Source organism: Anser brachyrhynchus (assembly GCF_964034855.1).
Source record: "Anser brachyrhynchus genome assembly, chromosome: 3".
Lineage (NCBI taxonomy): Eukaryota > Metazoa > Chordata > Aves > Anseriformes > Anatidae > Anser > Anser brachyrhynchus.
Window position 1 is genome coordinate 28203870 of NC_137696.1, and position 24159 is coordinate 28228028.

General features: G+C 37.6%; 1 protein-coding gene across 6 annotated transcripts in view; it reads left to right on the forward strand.

Moving 5' to 3' along the window:
• The window catches only part of CNIH3 (cornichon family AMPA receptor auxiliary protein 3), a 47695-nt gene extending 31874 nt beyond the window's left edge, over nucleotides 1-15821 (forward strand). For 2 of the 6 annotated variants that reach the window (XM_080586405.1, XM_080586407.1), the window contains exons 4-7: nucleotides 9436-9492; nucleotides 10042-10154; nucleotides 12307-12450; nucleotides 14647-15819. In XM_080586405.1, coding sequence (XP_080442531.1) covers nucleotides 9436-9492; nucleotides 10042-10154; nucleotides 12307-12450; nucleotides 14647-14674 — 342 coding nt within the window. In that variant the 3' untranslated portion in view covers nucleotides 14675-15819. Of the gene's footprint in view, nucleotides 1-9435; nucleotides 9493-10041; nucleotides 10155-12306; nucleotides 12451-14646 lie in introns of all 6 variants that reach the window. The other 4 variants (XR_013948924.1, XR_013948925.1, XM_080586408.1 and 1 more) reach the window with 4 other exon arrangements.
• Nucleotides 15822-24159: the final 8338 nt, after the last annotated feature.

The following is a 24159-nucleotide window of genomic DNA, read 5'->3' on the forward strand; positions in this document are numbered from 1 at the left end:
TGTAAGTATTCTGTTTAAAAGAAAAAGTCAAAATAACTTATATGTATGAAAATAAAAGTAACTCAGAGGCATAAGTAATCAGATTCTTGAGCTTGACATAGATTCAACTGTACTTGGAGCAGGTCAAAAAAGACAAAACTTGATGCTGTGTCTGTGTCATGCCTGTTTGTCAGTATTGAATGCACATACTCAGATCTTGAAGAAATAAAAATAAATTGTTCTGTGAATCTTTGAGTTGTCTGGAGCAGTTAAGAGGAAACAAGATTTGTATCTGGTTTTAGTATTTTCTTAATGAGTGAAAACAATTTTCTGAGTATGGAGGTTCTGCTTCACATGTAGATAAATATTATGGCAAGTCAGCATTTTTAGTAAGTAGCCCTATCTTTTCTTGTTTATCCTTACTCAGCTGGCATCTTTCTGCATAGTTTGGACGAAGGAGATTGGCCAATGTGCACTAGAGCAATTGTTATATGAAATAATTTTTGTACTTGAACTTTGTTAGGTTCCAGACCTTCACCAACCAGTAGCTCATAACATTCTTTGCATGCAGGAGCTGTAGTGGATGTAGCCCTTGGAAGGGTGTCAGGTGTCACGGTAGCTGATTTCAATTGACTGTTCATATTCTGTTCTTCTTGGTAAATTTGTTGGTTATTACATTAATCATTTCTTCCATTGTTTTGCTTTGTGGTCACTAACAAGCCTGAGATAATGTCTCAGATTTATAGTGTGTATTTCTGCATATGTTGATTGATTGTTTCATCATGGATTTAGGGTTTTATAGATCTGTTACATTCTTTTAGCCAGTCACCATGCTGATAGCTATTAGCAGGGTACTTCAGTAAGCCTATTGCATGGTTCATTAAAATGCTTAATGTAAGGCTGTATAAATAAATTCAGCAAATTTGATGGGATTTTTAAAGTGGTGTGTAACCATCTGTATGTAAGAAGGAATCATACTTCCTTCATGGATTTGAAACAACAAATCCATCTATGAGAGGCTACAGCAATAGGCCAATTTGTTACAAAATAAATTTGGGGGGGAATAGCAGCAATAGTTGTGCCTTTCATAGTACTATATATATATATGTATTCTTTTTTTTTTTTTTTTTTCTTTTTTTAACAACTTCAGTAAAGATGTTTTAATGCCTCATTTGGTTAGACTTGATGGAAAAAAATCACCAAAAACATTTTAGTATAGCCACACTAGAGGATTAACTCAGTTTAAGCAAAAGATACTTGCACGGCCTCTGCAGGGTAGCTACACACCAGGTTTGTGGCATACATTATGCATTATATTCAGCACCTCCCAACCAATAGTGAGCATTTTGTCTTTGAAGACTATGTGCATGTGTTATCTGAGAGGAAAACAGACTTGTCTAGTCAAAAGGTATTTTGGCTGTGGAAATAGTACTGGTATGCTGCCTCACAGGACAAAGAGGCTCATGTGTCCAGAGTTCTGATGATTGCTGCTGTAACAAAGATCACAAAGGGAACAAAAAATGGCACCACGTGACATTTTGTCCATTAACAGTGACTGTTGCAGTGATGGAGCACATGAACTTTGTCTGCTTTCATTAGAGACCAAGGACTTCATCATTGTTACTGTCTTCTGAATGCATATTTTATTTCTTGATGTATCTAATGCTTTCTCTTTTCTTACCACATCAATACAATGGAACTGCTGAGTTTGACTAATTATCTAGGCAGTATGAAAACTTTCAGGAGACCCTTCTTACTGAGTGACTGGGAGCTAATCTCCTAATCAAGAGATAGCGTGGGTAACTTCTGAAGAATGAATATAGAATTATGTATGTAGCAAACATTTTGCACTGACCAGATACATACTCAATACTTTGTCTCCCTATGACTCAGTGCAATGTAGAAGCTTGTACTTGTATCCAAGCGGGCATTGCTGTATATGAAGTGATTTAAGTAAAAACTATGTATTCTTAAAATTATTTTATCATCCTCATCTCCCCTCTCTCTCTCTCTCTTCCTTGAACTGCAATCCAGTGGTTCAAAACAGATTTGGTTTATATCAGAAAGTGAATATCTCTGGATTTAGGAAGGGTTTGACTTCATGTTTGTTGCTTACTATTTATTAGCTCATAAACTGCCTCAGAAGAAATTCTAGAGATTGCACACAGGCATTGGAATAAAGGTTATTGTTGCTTCTAAAGCATTATTTAGATCTGCAGATTGGTTAGGATGTAGGATTGCCATGCTGCGCAGATTCTGTCAGTGAGGACTTGGACTGTCGGTCCAGCGACTTTCATAAAACTAAGTTCACTTAAGATCTCTTTTGTTTGAAGTGACCTAGGAATATTTTAAGTACATTAGAATCTGTGTAAGAGATGGAAAATTGCTAAGTGTGCACTTCAGTGCTCAGTACTTATTTGGAAGATAGTGCTGCATTGCTGTTACATGTTAAAGTTAGCTTTCTTCTGGCCTTCAGAGTCATTGACAAGGTATTTTTACATTAGGAATGAGTAAATTTTTACACACTAAACAAAATTTCAAGTTAGCTAAAAATGTATTAGTAAACAGATTTTAGTTTATGGAAATCATGGCTTATGGATGATTTATTTTTAAACAATTTTGCTACAGCATCTCTTGTTAGAAGAGGCATGAGATAAACTTAAAATTTACTGTTTATTAAACAGTGGGGCTGTTCTCAGGTTCCAAAGGCAAAGGAAAGAATAATGCAGCTTGGCAGGGGAAGTAGCGATATAGGAAAAGCAAATAAAATACTTTGAACTGAAATATCACACACATTCACTAGCTCTGTGTTGGTTTAATTGTTTTCTGCAGCTTGCCTAAAAGAGGAGGGAGTTTACATGTTGACAGAGATTCACATTTGTATCAGCAAGCCTGGGTGGAGTTTTGTTTGCATCCTGAAATACGAGGGACAAATGATTTTCCCAGAAACTTGCAATAAATTTGCAGCATGCACAGAATTGTCCCCTATTTTTTTGTTTGTTTGTTTTTATTTGTTGTTTTTGTTTTTTTCCTGTTGTATGAATACTAGTCAGCATGCAATACCATGGTAGGAATGGCTCCTTTATGTTTGTGTTTTGTCTTTTAGCTTGATGAATAAACTTACTTGCTGCAATCTCGGTTGAAGTATCCCACTTATGACATCTTAAAGGACTAGAATAGAGAGTGATACTTGGGAAAGGAAATATATAGGACTTAAGAACTTAGAGGAAGTATAGTATTTCTGGCAGGCAATTCATTCACTACTGACATTCATTTATTATATGCATTGTGTCATTCATTTATTATGTGAATTTTGCCAGCACTATTTCTAGTCAAATTTACAAGTTCCTGAATTCAGCATTTTTCAAATGTTAGAACATAGTAATTGTATTTTTAGTAATCATTACCTAAGAATGTCTGTGCACTCAATGGAGGATAATGAAAAGCTATATCCTGCTATGCCTGCACAGGTGTTCAAAGCAGCACTGGATGATAAGGAAAGTTGTAAGCCTACTGCAAGCCTCAGTCATAGTTTGGCCTTTAGTCCCTTTTTATTCCAGGGAGGAAGTAAGATTTGCCAGTGCAATGCCTGATGAAAACTGATATATCCTTTGGATATATCCATACGCATGTTTACTCTTAACGTTATTGCTCAAGAAAATATTTACATATAAAACTACTTCAGATTAACCAACTGTATTTTGCTGTTAATTTCATATCTTAAAAGTTTAGTTAATCATCAAAGTGGTAAAAAAGTATTACCCTGTAATAGACAACCATTAAAATTCAACTTCTTTCCAGTACTGCTTTGGAGGATATGTAAGCATATGCCCTTACAGTATCAGAACATCACAAGAAACGGTAGAATAAGACTGAAGATGCAGCAAAAATGTATATGAATAACAGTTGTCTGTAATGTACGCCTAAAAGAGAATTATCAGCTGCTGAGGGTATCTGCCTCTCAGAGCTGTGGTGAAGATACTGGCAAAATTTGACTTCCTAATGGACCATATTTTCTTTAATTTGGTATGCAATAAAATAAATACTTACATTTTAATGAAACTAAAGGAATTGGGGTTAAATCAAAATTCATTTATGTTTAGCAGAATGTTCATTGTGTACTCAAGTCAGGTTCAGACCCTATAAAGCCTCCTTGCAATTACCAAAAGAAAAACCACACACTACAAGAGCTAAAAATAGAGTGAAATTATTTTACGTCTTATCTGTTATATGAATGGAAACTGTTTCAGGTGGGAGTTAAATGTCCTACCTTGCATTCAAATGCTGAAGTTTCCAATAAAACTGTTAGGATAGCAGGGCAGGAATCTTCTTTACCAGCTCTGCACTGTATCAAATCTACTTCCTCAGATTGACAGCCTTTAAAATCCAGATATGGAAACAGCCTTTTAGTGAACAGCAAGTTTTCAGTATTTACAAAACTGTCAATTTTAGGCAGATCCCAAGGAGAAAGCCTGAGGGCCCTTCCTGTACTATGCAGATGGCTGAGCTTCATTTTAATGATCACTGAGATTTCTGCATTCATTGACCTATCTGTGAAACGAGGTGCTGGTTTTCTAGATCCTAATGAGCAGCTGTGGTACTAATTGTTATTCTCACCAGTCTCAGGAGAACAGGTAAAGATGGAATGAGCTCTTGAATAACCCAGTTGTGGACTGTACTCTGTGGTTATATCTGAAACACAGGAGTGAGTTAGGGCAAGAAAGAATTTGTTACCCTGTTCCATGTCAGTGTTGTCAAAATTTGAGATTCACAATCCAGGATTGCTAACCCAGCTTCTGTTACAGGTTCTGAATTAACTTTAAAAAAAAAAAAAGTTTGTGAAGATATCACATCTAAGATCACAGCAGATCTGCCTTACTGACTGGTACTCCTTGATGCTCTTCATGCCCCGCAGTGGAAAAGCTTTTTCTTTCATCCACTTCATAGGATGATTTGACTAGGAAGGAACCCTTCAGGATCCTCTAGTTCCAACCCCCCTGCTATGGGCAGGGACACCTCCCACTAGACAAAGTTTCTCAAAGCCTCATCCAACCTGGCCTTAAACATTTCCAGAGAGGGGGCATCCACAGCTTCTCTGGGAAACTTGTTCCAGTGAACAGATTGATGATAAAGATGATAGGCTGACGACCCTAGAGACAAGCTGTAGAAGCTGCATCTTTGGGCAGAAGCAGGTTGCAGCAGCACTAACTACTGTGATAAGGCAGCATTACTTTGTCTAATGGTTGCCAATCTATGGGTACAATGGTACATGTATGGACACAGGATGGAGGCTAGGCTACATAGATGGAGAGTTCTTGGAGAAAAAAAATGTAATTCTGTGAGAATTGTTATTATTGTTTTGCATTCAGGGGTATTGGACCTAAACAAAATGCTTGACAGGAGTATGAGTTCTTGATGTTTTAGTTACTTAACAGTGACTGAGAAAGCAGTTTGATTCACTTGTTACAATTTATGTAGTGTGAGAATGTAATTGCACTGGTGAAGGGCACTGATTACTATTCATGCTGCTATATCTTCCCAGTTTTGGTTTCTGAGAGGTATTTTATGTGCCGTATTCACTGGTGAGCCAAGCTGTAGGAGTCATTCCATGAGAAAATGATATATAGTGTTCTGTAAGAGCAAATTGCATTTGGGAAGAAGGTAGTCATATGTAATAAACAGAATAAGGAGAAAGAGTACTTACAGGAAAAGATGTGATTGTTTTTTTGTAGAAGAACAACAGAATATATTCAGGGAATAGGAAACTGAACAAAATGATTTTGGACCGAGCTTCCTGAGAGATGTTCTTATGCAGTTGAGATCTTCAGATGACGTTGTAGTCCGATAAACACAAAGCAGCTGCCGAGAGGTGTTAGCTTCAGCTTTCATTTTCCCATGCTTTAGTTCAGCCAAACCTTGGTGTCTACACACAGCAAAGCCTGACTTATTTTCTTTGGAATTAGAAACTACCTACATGTGCACGTATGTGTGTACTACTGTGTATGAGGATATATTGAATTTTAATCACAGAATCACAGAATGGTTTAGGTTAGAAGGGACCTCTGGAGGTCATCTGGTCCACCCCACCCTGCACTAGCAGGAACACCTAGAGCAGGCTGCCAAGGACTATGTCCAGACAGCTTTTGAACATTGCTCACAGCCTCTCTGAGCAACCTGTGCCAGTGCTCTGTCACTTGCACAGTAGAGAAGTGCTTCCTGATGTTTAGACGGAACCTCTTGTGTTCCAGTTTGTGCCAATTCGCTCTTGTCCTGGCATTCCTGGCACCACAGAAAAGAGCCTTGCTCCATCTTCTTTGCACCCTTCCTCCAGGTATTTACACACATAGGTAAGTTCCCCCCTGAGTCTCCTCTTCTCCAGGCTGAACAGTCCCAGCTTTCTCAGCCTCTCCTCACAGGAGAGGTGCTCCAGTCCCTGGATCATCTTGGTAAATCTAGTAAGAAAGTACATGTCTGATAAAGCTTGTAGCTTAATTATTAGTACTAGGTACACAAAATAAAGAATTTCTGTAGATAATCACATCTAAAATAGGAACCCAGAGCCTCATTCTCCTTTAATAAACATTATAAATTGCAGATATTTTACGGCAACTTGGCAGTTAACCTCTAACACAAGCAGGTGTTAGTTACGGATACTTGGGCAGCTCCCACCCCTCCTTCTTCCAGAGCTGCAAATCGAAATTTACTAGTGAAGCGAGTGAATAATAATATACTTCTCCACAATTCACAGTGTGAATTAACTTTGCTTTCATTTATTGTCCCAATTTTATCATTTCTATTACAATGCAAGAAGGAAGAAGACCAGAACTGTACCACTACCCGTTGAAAAGATCCTTTAAGCAGAACTAGTGCCAAGGCTGCTGATTTACAGCACTAGAGCACTTGTAGATTAAAGCATTTCCCCAACACTTCTAAGTAAAATGAAGGAAAGAAAAATCATGACTAAATCAAGCCAGACAATCCCTGAAGCATGGCTGGCAAGGCTGAGTCCTGCCTGTAGGGGCAACAAGACCACTGGCATGCTGGTAGTTACTCAGTAAAGTTTGCTTGTATTTGATATGACTGCCTTTAACTTAGTTTTGAAGGTAACTGAGGCTGGAGAAAGCATTCATCTCCTACAAACATCTCCCCTTAAATGGCAGGTTTTTTTTCAGACCATTTTCCTCAAATATGCCATATGGTTCTTAATTCAATTGCACATCATAGGATTGTGCTGGATGAAGAACACCAGAATTCCGGAAAGCATTAAGGGAGAAAACATTTATCCCCAATTAATGGTGGGATGATAATGATATGGTATCTACCTAAGACTTTACATTTGAAATGCAAATTATGGATTATGAATAAGGATTTTTAATGTTTCCTGATATAAATATTTACTTAATTATACACATCAGAGCATACATAGAAATGTATAGTAGTTTTTTTTCCTTGCTTACATTATAGTGAAAGGTGTTTGTGAGTAGCAGAATTTTGGTCTGGAAACTGACTGCCTTTTCAGGCTTTTCCATGCTTTCCCACAGGTAAATGTCAGCCAGCAGAATTTCTAGTGATAAATTTGTAATTGTAAATTTGTAATTTGTAAAGCCATTCATTAGCTTGGGGCTCAAGGTGACCAAATTGCAGCTTTAGAGAACTGGGCTTCTTTGCCAGTTTCCCCTCCAACTCTGTATTCTGTAGCTGTCTGCAGACTTTATCTTGACCTGTGTCAGAAAGAAGTTTGTTATCTGAATCAGAGTGTTCCTGGTTCAAAATAGAATCATACTGTTTATATCCTAACATATTTACCATCTGACAATTTCATATGCTGTCCCAGAAATGAATAAAAAAATCTTGATTCCTGTTGCACGGCTCTGCATATCACATAAATTTCTATTGTAATGGACCACCTCGGCAGAAATGATAAGGATTGACTGTTGCTTATTTCTAAACCAACTTCCTTCCCTCCAGGAGCCAAATCTTGTTTTTGCTAAAGTTCACTGAAAGTTTCCATTGGTTTCAGAGGACATTTGAGTCAAACTGCAGGATAATCCTTCCAGCCAAGAACTGAGGCACTGTTGGTTTGGGTGTTTTTTGATTTTGTAGTTATTCATCTATTCAGTTTACTATTCCTCACAAGCCTTGCTGTTAGTGTCTTTATAAGCTTTATGCTTTCACTTTCTCTCACTTTTAGATTTAGTCTCTTGGCTAAATCACTTGAATATAAACTATAATTGGCTTGCAGGCTGGTGTTTGATTGTTTTTTTCCATGATTTCTCTTCAGAAACTGTGATCAGCATTGATCCTGTATTTATTTATGTCCACGCAAAAATATCACTCCAAGACAAGGGTGACAAAATGACCAATTTGTTATTCTGTCAAAAGTACAGGTAGATTTAATAGACACTGGAAACTGTTACTGGAAAGTGAGTCTGTTCTCCACTGCTTCCTGTCTTTCCTTTCTAGCTTCACAGCTGAATTTTTGTTTTGTTTTGCATTGTTTTTTAAGCTCCTCATAAATTTCCACCATGGGTTTCCTTCCCTGTTATTACCAGCCAGTCCCCTGATCAAACACCAGCGTTGTGTTTTTGCTACGTTTGTGGGCTGTACTGGAATCAGAAATCAAGTGTGTGATAACGAAGGTAACAGGCTCTTAGGTGCTGTGATGCTTAGTGGGTAGACATCCAACATTAAGACCTTTCTTATCTGCAATTTGTGGCAAGGATGAATCATTGTCTTGGTAAAGGTTATAGTCATGTTGTAAATCACATTCTGAAAATGAAAAAAAAAATGCAGCAGTGATAAATAACCGCCATCTGGAATCTACACTATGTAATTGTATCACGATTTGTCATGCCCATAAGATGAGCTTTTGAGAATGCTTAAGTGGAAGGCATAGACATAGACATAGAGATATCCAAATGTGTTAACTACTTCAAGCAGTGAAGGTAAATGAAAGTGAAAAAATTTTGTTCCATGTGAGGTAGAAGAAGTCATAAAACTATTGAATTCATTGCAGCACAGCTGTACAGGAGTAGGTAGGAGCTGGGACTAGCTGTAGAGCGGGCTTTTCGTTGTTTTTAGTAGCAGGGCTTACTTTACCCATTTGACAGACAAAAATGCATTGACATCAAAAGAAGTCTTTCAAATGCTTTTTGTGGTGTAACTTTGGCTGATGTGGCTTCAAGACACATCAAGGGATGCAGAAGAACTGTGTATGGGATTGTCTGGCTTTGAGAAATATATAATGCTGGAAGTTAGTCTCTTTCATGACTTGAACAAAGACATAAAAGAACAGGTTTCTGAGAAAAGGCATTGGAAGAAAACTATAGAAGAAAGCCAGCTAAGAAAGGGGAAAAGAGTGAAAAAAGTAAGATGCCTTTAGAAATAACTACTCTGAATCAACATCACATGAATTTCTGTTTCTGCCAGCTGCCCACTCACTTTCTCTTTTAATAGAAAGAATCATCTTGGTCTGAAACAAGTATTGTGGGGAGCCATGGATTTACCAAGGAAGTGAGTTTCCTGTCTTAGTGTGTTTTAGCTCACAACCCTAACCTCGTAATGGATTTGATATCTTTAAGGTGTATATAACACATCAGAAAGGTAGAAGTAGCCTTCTATTTTACCAAGGATACTCCTGCAATGTAGATGTGAAGCTTCAATAATGGGTTAATTATTTTCTTTTCAAATGCATCAGTAATAAAACTTATATCTTTAAGACCTCTTTTATAGAAATGTTCTCACTTAGTCTCACAATGCTTCTGTGAGGTAGGCAGTAATATAATGTATATTTTGTAAACAGAAATGTGGAGCACCCGGTAAGACAGCAAAAGATTTGTCCCGTGCCTCTCAACAAGCCCCTGGTGTACAGTCAGGATTAGAACCAGGACAAGCCTGTCACTGTGTCTCATGCTTATTGCTCTTAGCTACGCTGTCTGTCAACTGAGGTATGTCTGGGGACAGACATGCTGGAGGTTTGCAGAGATGGTTTGTCTTCCGCAAAACTAACGACTAAAATCACAAAGATGTTTTACTGACATCTGTTATTTCTGTTCCTTTTAGCTGGTGTTGCCGGAATACTCTATCCATAGCCTTTTCTGCATAATGTTTTTATGTGCCCAAGAATGGCTCACACTGGGGTTAAATGTTCCTCTGCTTTTTTATCACTTCTGGAGGTAAGCCCACCCTTTATATGCTGACTGCTTGTTAGCCTTATTTGCCAATTCATCCCCCATGAAGATTGTATGAACTATGAATTGCAGTGATAAGAGAAAGGCCTAAAAGTGTTTGTCTAAAAGCAGCTAAAATTTAAGTTTCCAGGGAAAAAAAATAATATATACTTTTTTGTGCATGATTAGATGGGAAAAGTCGTAATACATTAATGTGGCTTTAAATAGCCACATTTAAATAGCCACTTAGATGATCTCAATGGTGTCAGGATGCCATCACCACAACCAAATAAAAACTTGACCTGAAATGAGCTGGAGTCTGGAAGTTGAACTCAGTGAGGCACTAAATGCTTCACAGGCTAGGAGCTGTAAGACAGTTCATGTCCAAAAGATCTTGTACCTATTCATTCAGCCCTGGCAAGGAAACCTTTCCACTGGGTTCATGGTACAGAGACTGGGAAAGTTGAGAGAATTTTGCTTCTCATCTTCTCTGATACCCTTACATGTTTTTGCGTTGTAAAGTAAGTTGCTTCTTGCTCTACAGTAGAGAATGTATGTTCTGCATGAGAAGTCTTGCTAAGAGACTCTTGAAGCAGCTACTGTTGTGAAGTAGCTTGAAGAATAATTTTGTAAAGAAGCCAGTACTAGTACCTTAGCTAGGAACTGAAAAGTAGTAGCTTTTTTACATTGTTTTCTGCAAAACTTGGTAGTAATGCACCATCATATGGTAGAGTGTATCATCCTGAAGTTAGAGTGACAGCATAAGTTCTCAGGAAGTTTAATGGGGGGAAGCTATGAATGCTGTTTTGTTAGGTGCAATAATAGTGTTTTATGGTGTTTTTCAAAGGTTAACAATAGAAGTGTGACAATAATATTGTTTTGAAAATTAAAAAAAAAGAGTTATGTACAAGCTGGAAATGGTCAGACTTGAAATAATGGATATGCTTCTTTGGATATACTTCTGTGGTTCTCCATATGTATTGCTATAATTACCACATCATTTTTTTGCTGTTTTAGCCACAGACAGTTTTGGGTTCATTGTGTAAATTTCTACACAAAACCATGGGAAGATAATTGTGTAATACCTTCATTCCAATGAAGATAATTAAGTAAAGATTTCACCTGTGGTGTAAAAGCTTTGCAGTGTTATTAGAGACTGTAAGTGGATGAGACAAATATTAGAAAGGAAGAAAGGAGGAAGGCAAGATTATTAGGAGAACTTTTGATTTCAAAGTTTGCAGCTGGTGACTTGTATGGGGATTTTATACCTATCTGTTCATATATCTGTTTATCCATCTGTAAGCAATCCCAGAAATTTTCAGTAGTTAATTACCATTTCAAAGCAATAGAAATAACAATATTTCATCTGATTTGTGCAAATCTTAAAGCAGTTCATTTACTGTGTTCAGGCTTTTCTTTTTGTGGTTTGCTTTTGCTTTTTGCTATAAAGTAACTGAGACAAAAGCTCCCTTGCAAAAAAAAAAAAAAAAAAAGCAACAACAACAACAAAACCCTTTCATCATGATTTCATGATTTTCTCAATCATCCAGTCATTACTGAGAATAACTAAAAGTGTCTCCTATGTAAGAAGTAAAACATTTTGCAATAAAATTTATTTAGATAATATATTTTTAAGCAGTGCTATGTGTAGAAAACACTAGTCAGCCAACTCTTATGTTACTCCACATTGCCTTTTTCCTTTTCAGATTTGGAGAAACTGAGCTGTAAATTGGTTGAGGTTGTCACCTTTCATCATATCTGAAATCAGTTGTGTAGATGCAGTTAAAGCCCAGTAATTCTTCCTCCATGCTGTGATCACAGACTGCTACATATTGTCACTCAATATGTAAGTTTTTAGTGAGTAAGCTAGAAAGAACTATATAGGCAGGGGGAATGTTTCAATCTAAAAAATTAACAGAGTATAGAAAGTCTGCATTCATGAATCACTTGTTCTGCAAGAACAGCCTGCTTAGACTAGCATCCTGATTTTAACACTGTCCAGAAACAGGGGCTTGAAAAAGAGAGGAAAATTCCTCCTGTATCTTGGAAGACTGTTTTCTTCTGAGATGGTGATCAGAACAGTGACATATTTAATTCAGGACATATTTAATTCAGCATGTTACAGAGTCATTTCAGATGTCTTCTCCTTCTCTTTCAGGTATTTTCGTTGCCCAGCAGATAGTTCAGAACTAGCATATGATCCACCTGCAGTCATGAATGCAGATACCTTGAGTTACTGTCAAAAAGAGGCCTGGTGTAAGCTAGCTTTCTATCTCCTTTCTTTCTTCTACTATCTTTACTGGTAAGTCTGGTCATTTCACTAAGGAAATAGCAGCTGCGTTTCATTTGACATGTGAAATTGCATTTAGGAATGGATGAAAAAAATGGGCTTGTTTCCTTAGTTCTACAAAACTGCTTCTGATCTTGATTCAGGAAAGCATACCCGCTTACAGCAACACATACTTAAATCTGTGAACAGTTCAGTACAGAATATTAAGCATTTATCTCAAGCCTGAGCCAGGCCCAAGGACCAACCCAAGGGAAAAAAAATTTGCTCTTCTGCATAGTCTCTTAGGATGTGTGAAAGAATACGTGTTGTGATATGACATTATATCAAATAAATATTATAATGTACAGTTTTAGGATCAATTTCTCTGTTGTGATTTTTCTTTTTCTTATGCTTCAAAAGAGTATGATGTCCCCCGGTGCTAACCAGTGCACTGGCACAACTTGCTAGCATAGAATTTAGCACATTACAGAGCATTTACTGATGTGTTTCCCACAGTCTCTATAAGCCAGTCTGAATGCAGTACCTGAAAACTATCTCCCATTGCAGCATCACAGGCTGTTCAGGCTGGAAGCATGCCTTCCAGACTGCGCTGAGTCTGACAGGTGAGGTTCACCAGGCATATTCTCACAGGCAGTTCACAGGCTGCCTGCGTAGTGATGCTCAAGACAGTAAGCAAATGAGTAGGTAGATGGTGAGTAGGCATGCTGGATGCACCATGCTTGCAGTCATTCCTACAGACCTCCCTTTCATGATGAGGTTAAGCCTGTGTGTGCTACAAAACCCTCTATGAAGGACATTCTTGGAGATTTGCACCCCAGTCATTCCCCTGCCCCTTTTAGTTGTCAGATGTCCTTAATGCACAGTTGCAAATGTCCAGTGGAAGAATATGTGAGGAACATATTTAAGACCTTTGGCAGAATTCCTGTGCTTTTAGTCACCCCTGTAATCACACCATAAAACTACTTGACAACAAAGGATAACACAGTTTAGATGGAGATGTTGTTTTTAAGGTGCCTTTTTTCTACTCCTTTAATAATGTATTTGCATAGAACACCTCTTCAAGCCAGAACTGCATGCAGTAGTCCTTCTATAAGGTAGGTTTGTACACTGGTAGAAAAAGATAAATGTCACTTCTCCTTTGATCACTGGTATGTTATTTGTTCTGTTGTTCATCTTACCTTCAGGAGTCATTGCTGCAGGTTGATGTTTCTCAATGTTACTTTTAAATACCACTGACAGCAAAGTTTTCTGGCCACATGTGCACATGTATGTGTGTGTGTGTGCATATCTGGGAGGGGAAAAAAGGAGGTAGAAGGGACCAGACCCACAGAATCTGGTAGGTGCCTAACTGAGGTGGATGGGGCATTAGAATCTAAGCAGGAACTTTGCATCCAGGAGCTCTGTGTGTTTGGGCTGAGTGTCTTCACCTGCCAGACTTCATTGCAGAGGCAAGAGGAGATGGCGAGGCACAAATAGAGAAAGAAACATTTTAACCCCATGTTCTGTAGGCTAAAAGACTCTATCAAAGACAGCTGTGTGGTGTCATCTAGCATTTCTGCTGGGACTAAATTGTTGTACTGAGACGTGCTTCCCTTCATTCTAAAATGTGGCCACGTAAGCCAAAGTTCACCGCCTGGTCCTAAATAAAATAGTATTAATTATAATCACTTTTGCTGTGCTTTCCTGAGTATTATGAAAATTAGAACTGCAGTAAAAACAATATGATTTCTTCACTTTTCAAAGTTGCCCTTAATAGATACAGATCCACTCCAGTTACTGTCTGCATTTTGTTTGTTCTACTGCGTAGAATTTTTCCAAAGGAAAGAAAACAGTCTAGTTTCATGGGAAACCATACCTGCCCTGCTGAGAGTTGCTGGTTGAAGTTTTAAAGATCAAATGTGCGAAAGCAAAATGGTTTTGTTTCTCCACTGTTCAAATTCAGACATCAGACCACACTTTAATAAGCTCAAACACAGCTGGTGGTACAGTAGGATGTCACTAATGAATTTGTTATTTCTTGAGTGCTTTTTGATACCCATCTTGAATGCACCATAATTAAGATGCTTTAGAGAGATGGAAGTAATGCAAAGGAAGGCATAGGCCATTACAGTCAGACCTGAGGAACAGACAGTAAAGAGTTATAAAAATCAAAGTGCTCTGTATGCCTCAAAAGGATACTTTCATATTGTGTCTTTCTTTTACATTCAGCATGATCTACACTTTGGTGAGCTCTTAACTGAAACATCATCATTGAAGACTGAAAACAACAAAGGCTGTGAAGGTACAAGGGTGAGTGAGCCAAGTGATGCATGAGAAAAAGAAAGGAAAAAAAAGTAAAGAGAGGAAGACTTTGAACCCAAGAAGTAAACAAAGTATGTGAAAGAGAGATCCAGCAGAAGCAGAGTACCATGAAGAATGGCTGAGTTAACTGTGTTTATCGTTTGTTTCTCAGTGTGTTGCAGTAAATGGCTTTCAAAACCCAAGCAAAACCAAAAAATGCAACAAGGTGGGCTGAGTTACAGAACTATTCACCTGTTCAGGGATAATGCTACTCAGCTAAATGCAGTCATCATAAACTGTAGCCCCTATTGTCTTCCAGGAAGCAAAGTTTTTTTGTTGTTATTGTTTTTGCTTTTAATGACTGTTCTGTTCTGAGGAAGCAGAGGGCAAGATCATCATACACAGCAAGAACAGCTACACAATACATTCTGAAAATGAGCATTGACGAGTTCAGATAAGATGTGTGACCATTCTGCAGGGAGGTTCTTGTGACATTAGTCAAACAGGGATATTGGATCTTGGGAAATTGTTTTCAGGTGTTCTTTTTTTTTCACCCATAACAAAAATAACAGAAGAATTTAGAAATTACAGTGTTCTGTTTTTTAATGTTATGCTATTCCTGTAGATAAATGTCCAGTATATTTCTGTATTTCATTTATGATGCATCAATAGCACAGTAATACGTGTAAATACATTGGGATTGACCTAAGCACATCAAGCACTTACCAGAGTAGTATTCCTCTGACTGCAAAAAAGACTGGTAAAAGCTGCATATGTTAAAGAGGATTGTAACATAAACGTTATCTTCTTTAGAACACTGGATAACAAAATGCTGGACCAGGCGATCATGGGCTGTAATTCTATTGTGCAGCTTTATTTCTGCTGTCAAATTTAAGCTAAAACTAAGGCACAAAATGTTTTTATCTCATATTAGGTGGGTATTGGAAGTTGTTCTTTTTTATAATTTAAAAGTTTTTTTCATTATTTTACCATATAATTTCTGTTTAATTGTCTGTATATGTGCTGTATATCTTCATATATGTGTATATACAAATGCACATCTATATAAACACAATCTATTCATATTTTAGGTTTATCTGTTTAATTTAACAGGTCAGAAGCATTATATGTCCAGAACTGCTGCTAAGACTAGTAAGACTAGTACCACCACACGCACAGAAACAACTTGGGTCTTGCATTATCAATGAGGTAATAAGACATGTTACTAGCAGAGGTGCAGAGTGTGCGAAGAGGCCCATCTGTATGGAAACAGCTTGGTTACAAACGGTCTTGTTAGCACTAGCTCATTGTTCACCCTCCCAAATTTGTTCTGCCTATTGAGAGCCAACAGATTGTTCTTTTGGACTTTGGGCATGAGATTTCAGAAGGAGAGGTCCAGTCTCACATTCAGCACCATCCCTGTGCTAACAAACCCTGTTTTAGAGCATGGTGGAGAAGCAGTAGCTGAATGCAGTAATCTCATGTCTGGCAAGGTCAAAACAGAGCTGGAGCTACTGCATGCATACAGTGACAAGGTTTTTGTTGGTGTGATCAGACTATGTTAACAAAATTAAATCCTTTCAGCCTGCAAAGTACAGTTGGTGAATTAAAACTGTCTGCTTGTGGCCCATGCCAACTCCTGGGCATTGCTTGGAATAGTGCTAACTGGCTTGTGCAAAAAGTATGCTGGGGTTATTCTAACAATATTTAGAAGATCAAGTTGTTCCAAGCACAGACATTCTTTAATTTATCAGTACAGACATAGCCAATAAATCTTTCTGTATGCAGTTTAACTTCCTACAACTTACTATTCCCACTTCTGGGAAGCACACAACAAGGCTGCCAATTCAGGTTACTTAGGAAGCTAATTTGGGCTTGATGGTTCGTAAGTTTGGATTGCACACACTACAGAAGTGGCTAAGTATGCTCTTGAAATCACATTGACCTTGCAATCAGTATGGCTGTGTTTGCTTGGAGTGTGCTTGATCTAAGAAACTTTGCTGGGTCATTACAGAGCTAACTCTGATAAAGTTCTGTCGCCATGATATAATTAATGCAAAACTGATCAAAAGCTGTAGTTTGTCTTTAACTGAATTTCTTTTGTACATACTATAACGTAAAGCACCTCGTTCTGCAGAAGTATAGGAGCTAACTTCACAAGAGAAAATCAGCATCACAGTGATAACTTCTAAGCACCTTGCTACCTTATAAAGCTCTCAAATCTGAGTAGGTGACTGAATCTTTCCAGAATGCATCAGAGGTAGAAAAAAATGAATTCAGGTTTTCTACATTCTAGATATATGCTTTAAAGTCAGTTTCATGAAAAGTCCTGGTATGTTTTTGTGAGGCTGAATGGGTGAAATTATGATCCAGTTTTGCAGGAAAAGACAATTTTCAAAACCTGAGCTTTAGGCGTGAACTAGATCACTAGCAGATCAGTTGATTGTCTACAGGGCTCTGTGAGTTTTTGCAACTGGCATTGCCATCTAATCCTTGACTTTGTACGCAAAGAGGCACTTACATTCACAGGTCTTCTGAATGTGGCTTCAGGTGACTGCAAAGACATGCTGCTTGAATGGACGTGCTAGGTCACTCAGAACAAGTTCTCTGTTTCAGGCAACCTCATCAATGTACTTCTCAAACACCACTTGAAAGCAGAACAGTTGGTTTGATCCCACTACTGCTGTCAGCGATTCCAGGATCTCGCCTGCTCTCATAATAGCAAGTTTTTCTTCATTTCCAGATTAACACTTCTTCTTGCATAATTCATTCCATTTGCTTTTGAGCCAACATTAGTCTAAATACCCCTTATCTCATGACATTTAACACTCTGATACGCAGGGAGAGCAGTCCTTTTCAGCCTCTGGTTAGAAGTGAGCTGTCTCTTCTTCCATCCTCCCATAGAAAAGCTCTCCATTCTCCCTGTCTTCTTTATAAGATTTCTCTGCTGTCTCTCCAGTCAAATTAATTTTTCTTGAGAGTGGATAATGAAAGCTGTTCAGAGAATTCTGAATATCTTACCCCATCTCGTCCTTACTATGAAAAGACATTGAAAGCTAACTTTCTCATTTTTTACCAAAAATCCTTATTCAAAAAAAGTAATCCCCCTGATCTTAATAACATTTTGTTTCTCTTAAAGAAAAATTTTAATTTAAATCAATGGAAAAATTGTCTGATATGAGGATACTTTCCGTTTCCTGGAATTTAGTGAAGCTCCTCCTGAGTAGAGATAACATATGAAAGTGGCAAAAACATTAATTAGAGTATGTGGTCAATGTAAAGCAGTTATCTCCAACCCAGAACTCCAGAATAGTAAGTGTCCAAGGTGTCTGACAGTATCAAGAAGTTGCTAATACTGTGGGCCTCACAGACAACAGAGTAAGATACAGCCCTCAGTGTGTTCATTGCTCGGTGTTGTTGCCCAGACAGGTTGCAGTATCTTGCTGGATTACCCCAACAGACCAACAGCACTTGGCTGCAGTACGGCACGAAATCAGTATGTGGCGGTGCTGCTGTTGTGACAGGTAACTTCAATATTGTATTCACAGTGGTATCTAGATTAGTCATTTTCTTACAATGACAGGACTGTCTCCCTGGATTTATCAACAGGTACAAAAAAAAAAAAGTGTTTGTTTTTAAATTAAATAGCTCTTTTCTGTAATAGGAAGTGTTGTAAAACGTCCAGAAATTTACCCTATATTCTTCTGTGTTGCTTCTGTGGGGTCTCGCCTCTCAACAGTTATATCCATGTGTAGTAGATATTTTCAAGACCAGATTTGTCATTTTAGCTGATAGGCTTGCCATATGTATTATAAGATAAGCATGAATAGAGGAAGGAAAATTAAGAGAGAAAAGATATGGGTTGCCCTCTTAATACCTGGCTATCTTGCTGGCTAAACACAAGCTGAGCGCACTTTGACCAAAACCAGGGAAGTAGAGCTGCAGGGAAGTGGAGACAGTAGCAAACAACAGAAAAAAATGTTGCAATTTTCATACACAAAGTGGTCTCTTCCCAGTGTCATGCTTTTAGGGGAGAAATAATCTCTGCTATCCCTCTTGTCTCCAGTTCCTCCTTCTTGGTGGGTGGAGGCTATGGATTTCCTTCCCAAGCCTGATCACTTCCCGTCTCTTCTCCTGGAAAGGTAAATGCCATTGCTTAGGAGCAGCAATTTTCTTCTCTCACATGCTCTGGTGATACAGGCAAACCACACAAAGATCATAAGAAAACATGTCATTTCCCTGTGCTCCCTTGAACAGGTGTGTGGTTAAGTGCACATTTAAATGATTACTCACTGTCTTCATTTGTACCATCTGTAGAACACCTAGCTTGTGAAATCTTTCCATACATATAATACTCTATTTTTTTCCATGACTGTTGAATACATGTAAAGGAAAAGGGTAGGGGAAAAACAAAATGTGAGTGGATGAAATCTGAACGAGCTGCTTGCTAAAGGGTAGATGCTTGAAAGGCAGCCCTGTTGGTAAAGTGTTGATCTGTGCTTCTACCTGTCCTATTTATAGTCAGGTAGTTACAGCGATGCTGGATAAAACCACTGCTGCTGTGACTGTTTTGGTTTCAAATAGAGCAAGTCAATGCTGATAGCAGAACGCTTCGCCTACAAATAATTAACAGCACTTAAGCTGTCATAAATGTTTTTCCATCTGTTTCCTTGGACCATACTCTTAATTTTACACCAAGGCACTGGAAGTGGAATAAAAAATTCTTCAACCTACACCTTTCTACAGAAACTGCATGGAGGTTGTTATGATCTGACACTGCTGTTGGGTCATGATTTCTCATTCATTGGTATAAGTATTAGCACTCTATTGTTTTCCTTTCTCCATACAGGTATTTTTGTAATAATAAGAATAATTGTACAGGGCATGGTCCAAAATCCTTAAATTTACTGGAGATTTTCCATTGCTTCCAATGGACTTTGGATAATGCCCATAAATTGCTCTAGAGCTACATGGGAAATACATCCACACTAGAAAGTCTCTAGAGTTTTGCCAGTAGAGAACCTGTCCTTTAGATCTTGACATCACATTAATTTACCTAAATTACATTAATGAAAGAGGAACATACACATCAGAGGGAGAAGTGTAATGTTTCAGTGCCAGACTGTCACAGAAAGTTAGACCAATTTAGTGAAAATCTGGCTTCACAGAAGTTAATGGAAATTTTGCCTCTTCATTTGAGTCCCACTTAACACTGTGCAATTCCCACCAAGATGACAATGGAAATGAAAAATTGAAGAAGAAAAAAGAAAGCAACAATAAGCTTAGTTAATCAAAAATGCTATTGGATAGAAATAATTGGATAGAAAAAAATGCTATTTTTTAGATAAGGCTTGGATTACTATAAACAGAACAGGAGATCAGAAGGTTGAAATAACACACCAAAAGGAAGCAACGAATATTAGACTCCCATCCATGTAGCACTGAGCTTTACATCAGTGATCTCAATCCATATTCCTGCTCTGGTGAGTTTTTTGATCATTCATTACTCATGAACACATTGTTCTGATTTATTTTTATTCATCACAGGAATGCTGTTGTAGGTGGGAAGGAGGAAAAATTCTGCTCTAAAATACAGCATTTTCTTTTCTTCTCCCAGATAACCTGGGAGCATGCTATAAATGACTTATTTCACTGGTACATCTCAACCTAAGAATGAAGCTCTTTGCTGCAGACGATATTGTACTGCAATTTAATAAACCACAGTTCTAGAAATATTTTGTGCTTAGACAATTAAAGTAGTTATATTCTTACCTTTAAATTGGTGGTCTCATGTAACGGAAAATGTACTTTTGTGGCTCAGTTTTGTGAGTTTCTAGGTAGTCAAACTCTCAGTGAAGCTCTGGGGCAAATCAAATATTTTAAAAATCATTTTTCTAGTAACATATATAGGTCATACATTATGGAAATTGAATGAAGAATTAAGAACCAAACCCACTAATTTTATCCAAAACCTGAATAGATGTTGCTCCTTTTCTTCCCATGAAGTATCCCTAATATCACCAGTGTCCTGACAGATCTGAAGAAATCTGACTGTCCTGCTGTGCTCTCACCTGTGCAAAGCAATATATAGTACCAAACAAACCAGAATTTCTGCTCCACCTGTAATGTAGTACTTTTATTTTGCTTGGTGTATAAAACAATATAAATTACAAGACAGAAAATAACCAGGGTGCTGCAGTTAATAGGAATGCAAAGTTTGACCCTAGTTTTTTTAAGCAGTTGCTCCGTTTCTTTCAGTTATTGACAATGTAAAGTTATTGGAGGTGCAAATTGTGCTGTTAATAGCAGCTTTAGCAATATGTATGTTCATTTCTTTTGAAATAAGAATTTTAAATCCACGTTTCTTTCTAAAAGATATTTAACACGTTTTCAGACCTTACCTGACTCTCAATATATAACCAATATGAATGTATCATACACACAAATACAAATGCAAATACAAAATACAGCAAGCATAGATTCTTAAGCAAATATCTAGATTGCCTTGCTATTTAAAGGTAATTTCTAGGTCTTATTGCAGGTCATAAAAAAAAAAATTGGTCATAAATTTATGATGATATTCCCTTCAATAAAAGTGGTAAGAGATTCCCTGCCCTTATTCTTGGAAGAAACTGTTAGCATATAAATAAGTAATCTCATGTATGTAGAAACCACAATATTCTTTTTTCACTGTCATCCAGAAGAGTTAAAAAAAAAACTCGTAAGAGACAGCTGAGAAATCTTTCTCTCACACTTTCTCTTATGATTAGTAGATATCACTGTCTTGATCTATTGTGCTTTAATTAGATGTACAGCATAGCTACAAAGCATTTTAAATAATGTATACCTATGATCATAGCTTTTTTCTCATATTTTTCCTGTGCCCTGTTTTTAACGTGACATTCAGTGGCTGATCTAGGTTCAGTGAAGCTGTCTCTGTGGATATCATCCAAACAGAGAAGACTGCAGAACTTTCTGAGTTAAGAGAGGGAGATAAATTTTAAGGTCCCTGCGGCTTTAGTAATCACCTCTTTCTTCAGTATCATTTTTCCTTGTATTATATAAACTATGTTAAAAAGTAGGCAAATAAAATTTTGGCCAATGTTTGAAGCCATGTTGCAGTAAACTTGCTTGTATGCACAAGAAAGACCGTCATTTTCACTTGCTGCAGCAGAACCTTAAATCTGCTTGTTCATGGAAAAGGAAATTGGTGTTTCTTGCAGCTCAAATTTCATCGTGAAGCTGGTTTCATTTTGTGCAGTGCTGAGGGCATTTTAAGAGGGATGTTTGAAGGATCTTTCATGTGGAAGTTGGACAGAAAGATTAGCCCCACCCTGCTCTGCAGACAGCAAATGCAAGCAACATGTATATTCATGTGAACTAGACTGGGTATGGTGCTGGACTGGTGGAGATGGGCAGCCAGAGGGGACATCTGTCTCGTTATCACTTTATGAGACCTCATGAGTAGGGCATGCCACTCAAGTAGCATCTGCTGCCGTGACCTCTGGTGTGCAATGCTTTTCGAAGATGAGGGAAGAGATAAAGGTCACCACCTCATATAGCATAAGTAGGTAGGACCCCTGCCAGGTACTGGTGAGTCAAAATAGGAATTGTATGCATTGGTTTGTCTCAGAGTCGGATCAATGGTAAAATGAGGTAAAATGCCGCTGTGTAACGTTTTATGGAAACAAACACATACATGCGTGCAGGCCTATTTGGCTAAGGTTTTTTGGCTGATATCTATGTAAGATAATACCTTGTACCATCTCGTCAGGGTTTGATATGGGTTAATTATCTACATGGTGTAAAATGCTCTCACTGTGACTGTTTCACCTTACACAAATTGCTTTGGCATTAAAAAAGGAAATAAATCATTTTCTCTCCCTAGCTGAAGCCTTACAGGAGTTTCTGTTTTGATAGGAAAACAAACAAACAAAAACAAACAAACAAACAAAACAAACAAAAAAACACCTGAATTTATAAGCACCACAGGAACTTGTTGCTGTCATGACTGAAGTCTGATCATTCTGTATCTGTTCTTTAATTAAGTTTACTTATAAATTCCACACTATATGATGTTAAAGATAAGATGTAAAGTTGTTCTTCAGTTGGTTTCCTTTCACCTTTTAATCAAAGTTTCTAAGCCTAGCCTGCTTTGCTATGTTTTCTTCTCTGGAAAACTGCTGGTAGTTATATTTATTATTTTTATTGTAGCAGCCTGTTCCTTTCAGACTTATTCATAAACTGAAGCAAATGGATGAGTATTCTACAGTGACTTAACATTTGACTTGTTTTTATTAAGCTTAATGAGTCTCATTAGCTCTCTATGGAAGTAGCTGATGTTGCATAGCTTCTGAATACCTGAAATAACACAAAAATTATAACAGAATTCCCAGCCTTTCAGGAGTGCATTTCTGATTTCAGATTTAACAGCTCAGAAGCACTACAGAAAATGTGCAGGCACAAGGAGTTTACAAGGTCTTCCCCTAGCAGGGAGAAATCTGTACATGGAGACAACTTTGGGAAAAGAACAACTCAGATAAGAGAATGAGGCCCATCTCTGCCACAAATATGCACTGGGGATTTTTTATTTTTACTTTATCTTCTGACATTGACTTCAATGTATCCTGAATTTTAGAGAATTGAAGGTACTGAGCAGTGGAAGTAGTTGCCTCTATGGGGATTTCATGCTTCTGTGCAGCCATGGCTATCTGATGTTACCATTTATTGGTTTCTTGAGCAGGAGCCTTGACATTGCAGATTTCCTTTTTTTTAATTATCTCTAATTAGGTCCTTATGAGTACCACTGAGCCAACATTTATTGTTCAAAAGGATTCATATGCTTTTCTCCTATTATTTCCTCTTTGCCTGGACTGACATAGAATTACTTTATTCTTTTTACAGGTTTGGTGTCTTTATTCCTAACACAAATTGCAAATGAACAATTCTCGATGTTTATATGGCTTAATAAAGCTCCTATTTATTTTTTTTTAAACCATGAAAATATATCCTGATCCATCAGCATTAAAGCTGAAAATTAGTTCCCCAATTAGGTCATCTGCTGTAAAAATATTTCCTCATATTGAGCCCAGGTCTGCAATCCCTTACTCTGCGTTTGGTTCTGTCATTATCAAAGGCAGCTTAATGAGAAGAGAAAAAAATGTACAATGATTTGTGAGAAATAGAGTAGGCACACACTGGTCTAGAATATTTTATGGATTTCATATGATACATTCAGCTTTTAACTACAAAGGTTCCTTTATGCAAAACTGACCTTTAGTCTTTACATTCATTGATACATGAGAAAGCAGTGGCTCTAATGAGGGCCATTCAAGAGTTATATACTTCTGCTGCTGCTCTGCATGTTCCTGTTCATATTTTAATTGGCACTGAACTGCAGTGAGGTATCAATTTCAGTTGACTAAAAGATATTAGTCCAAA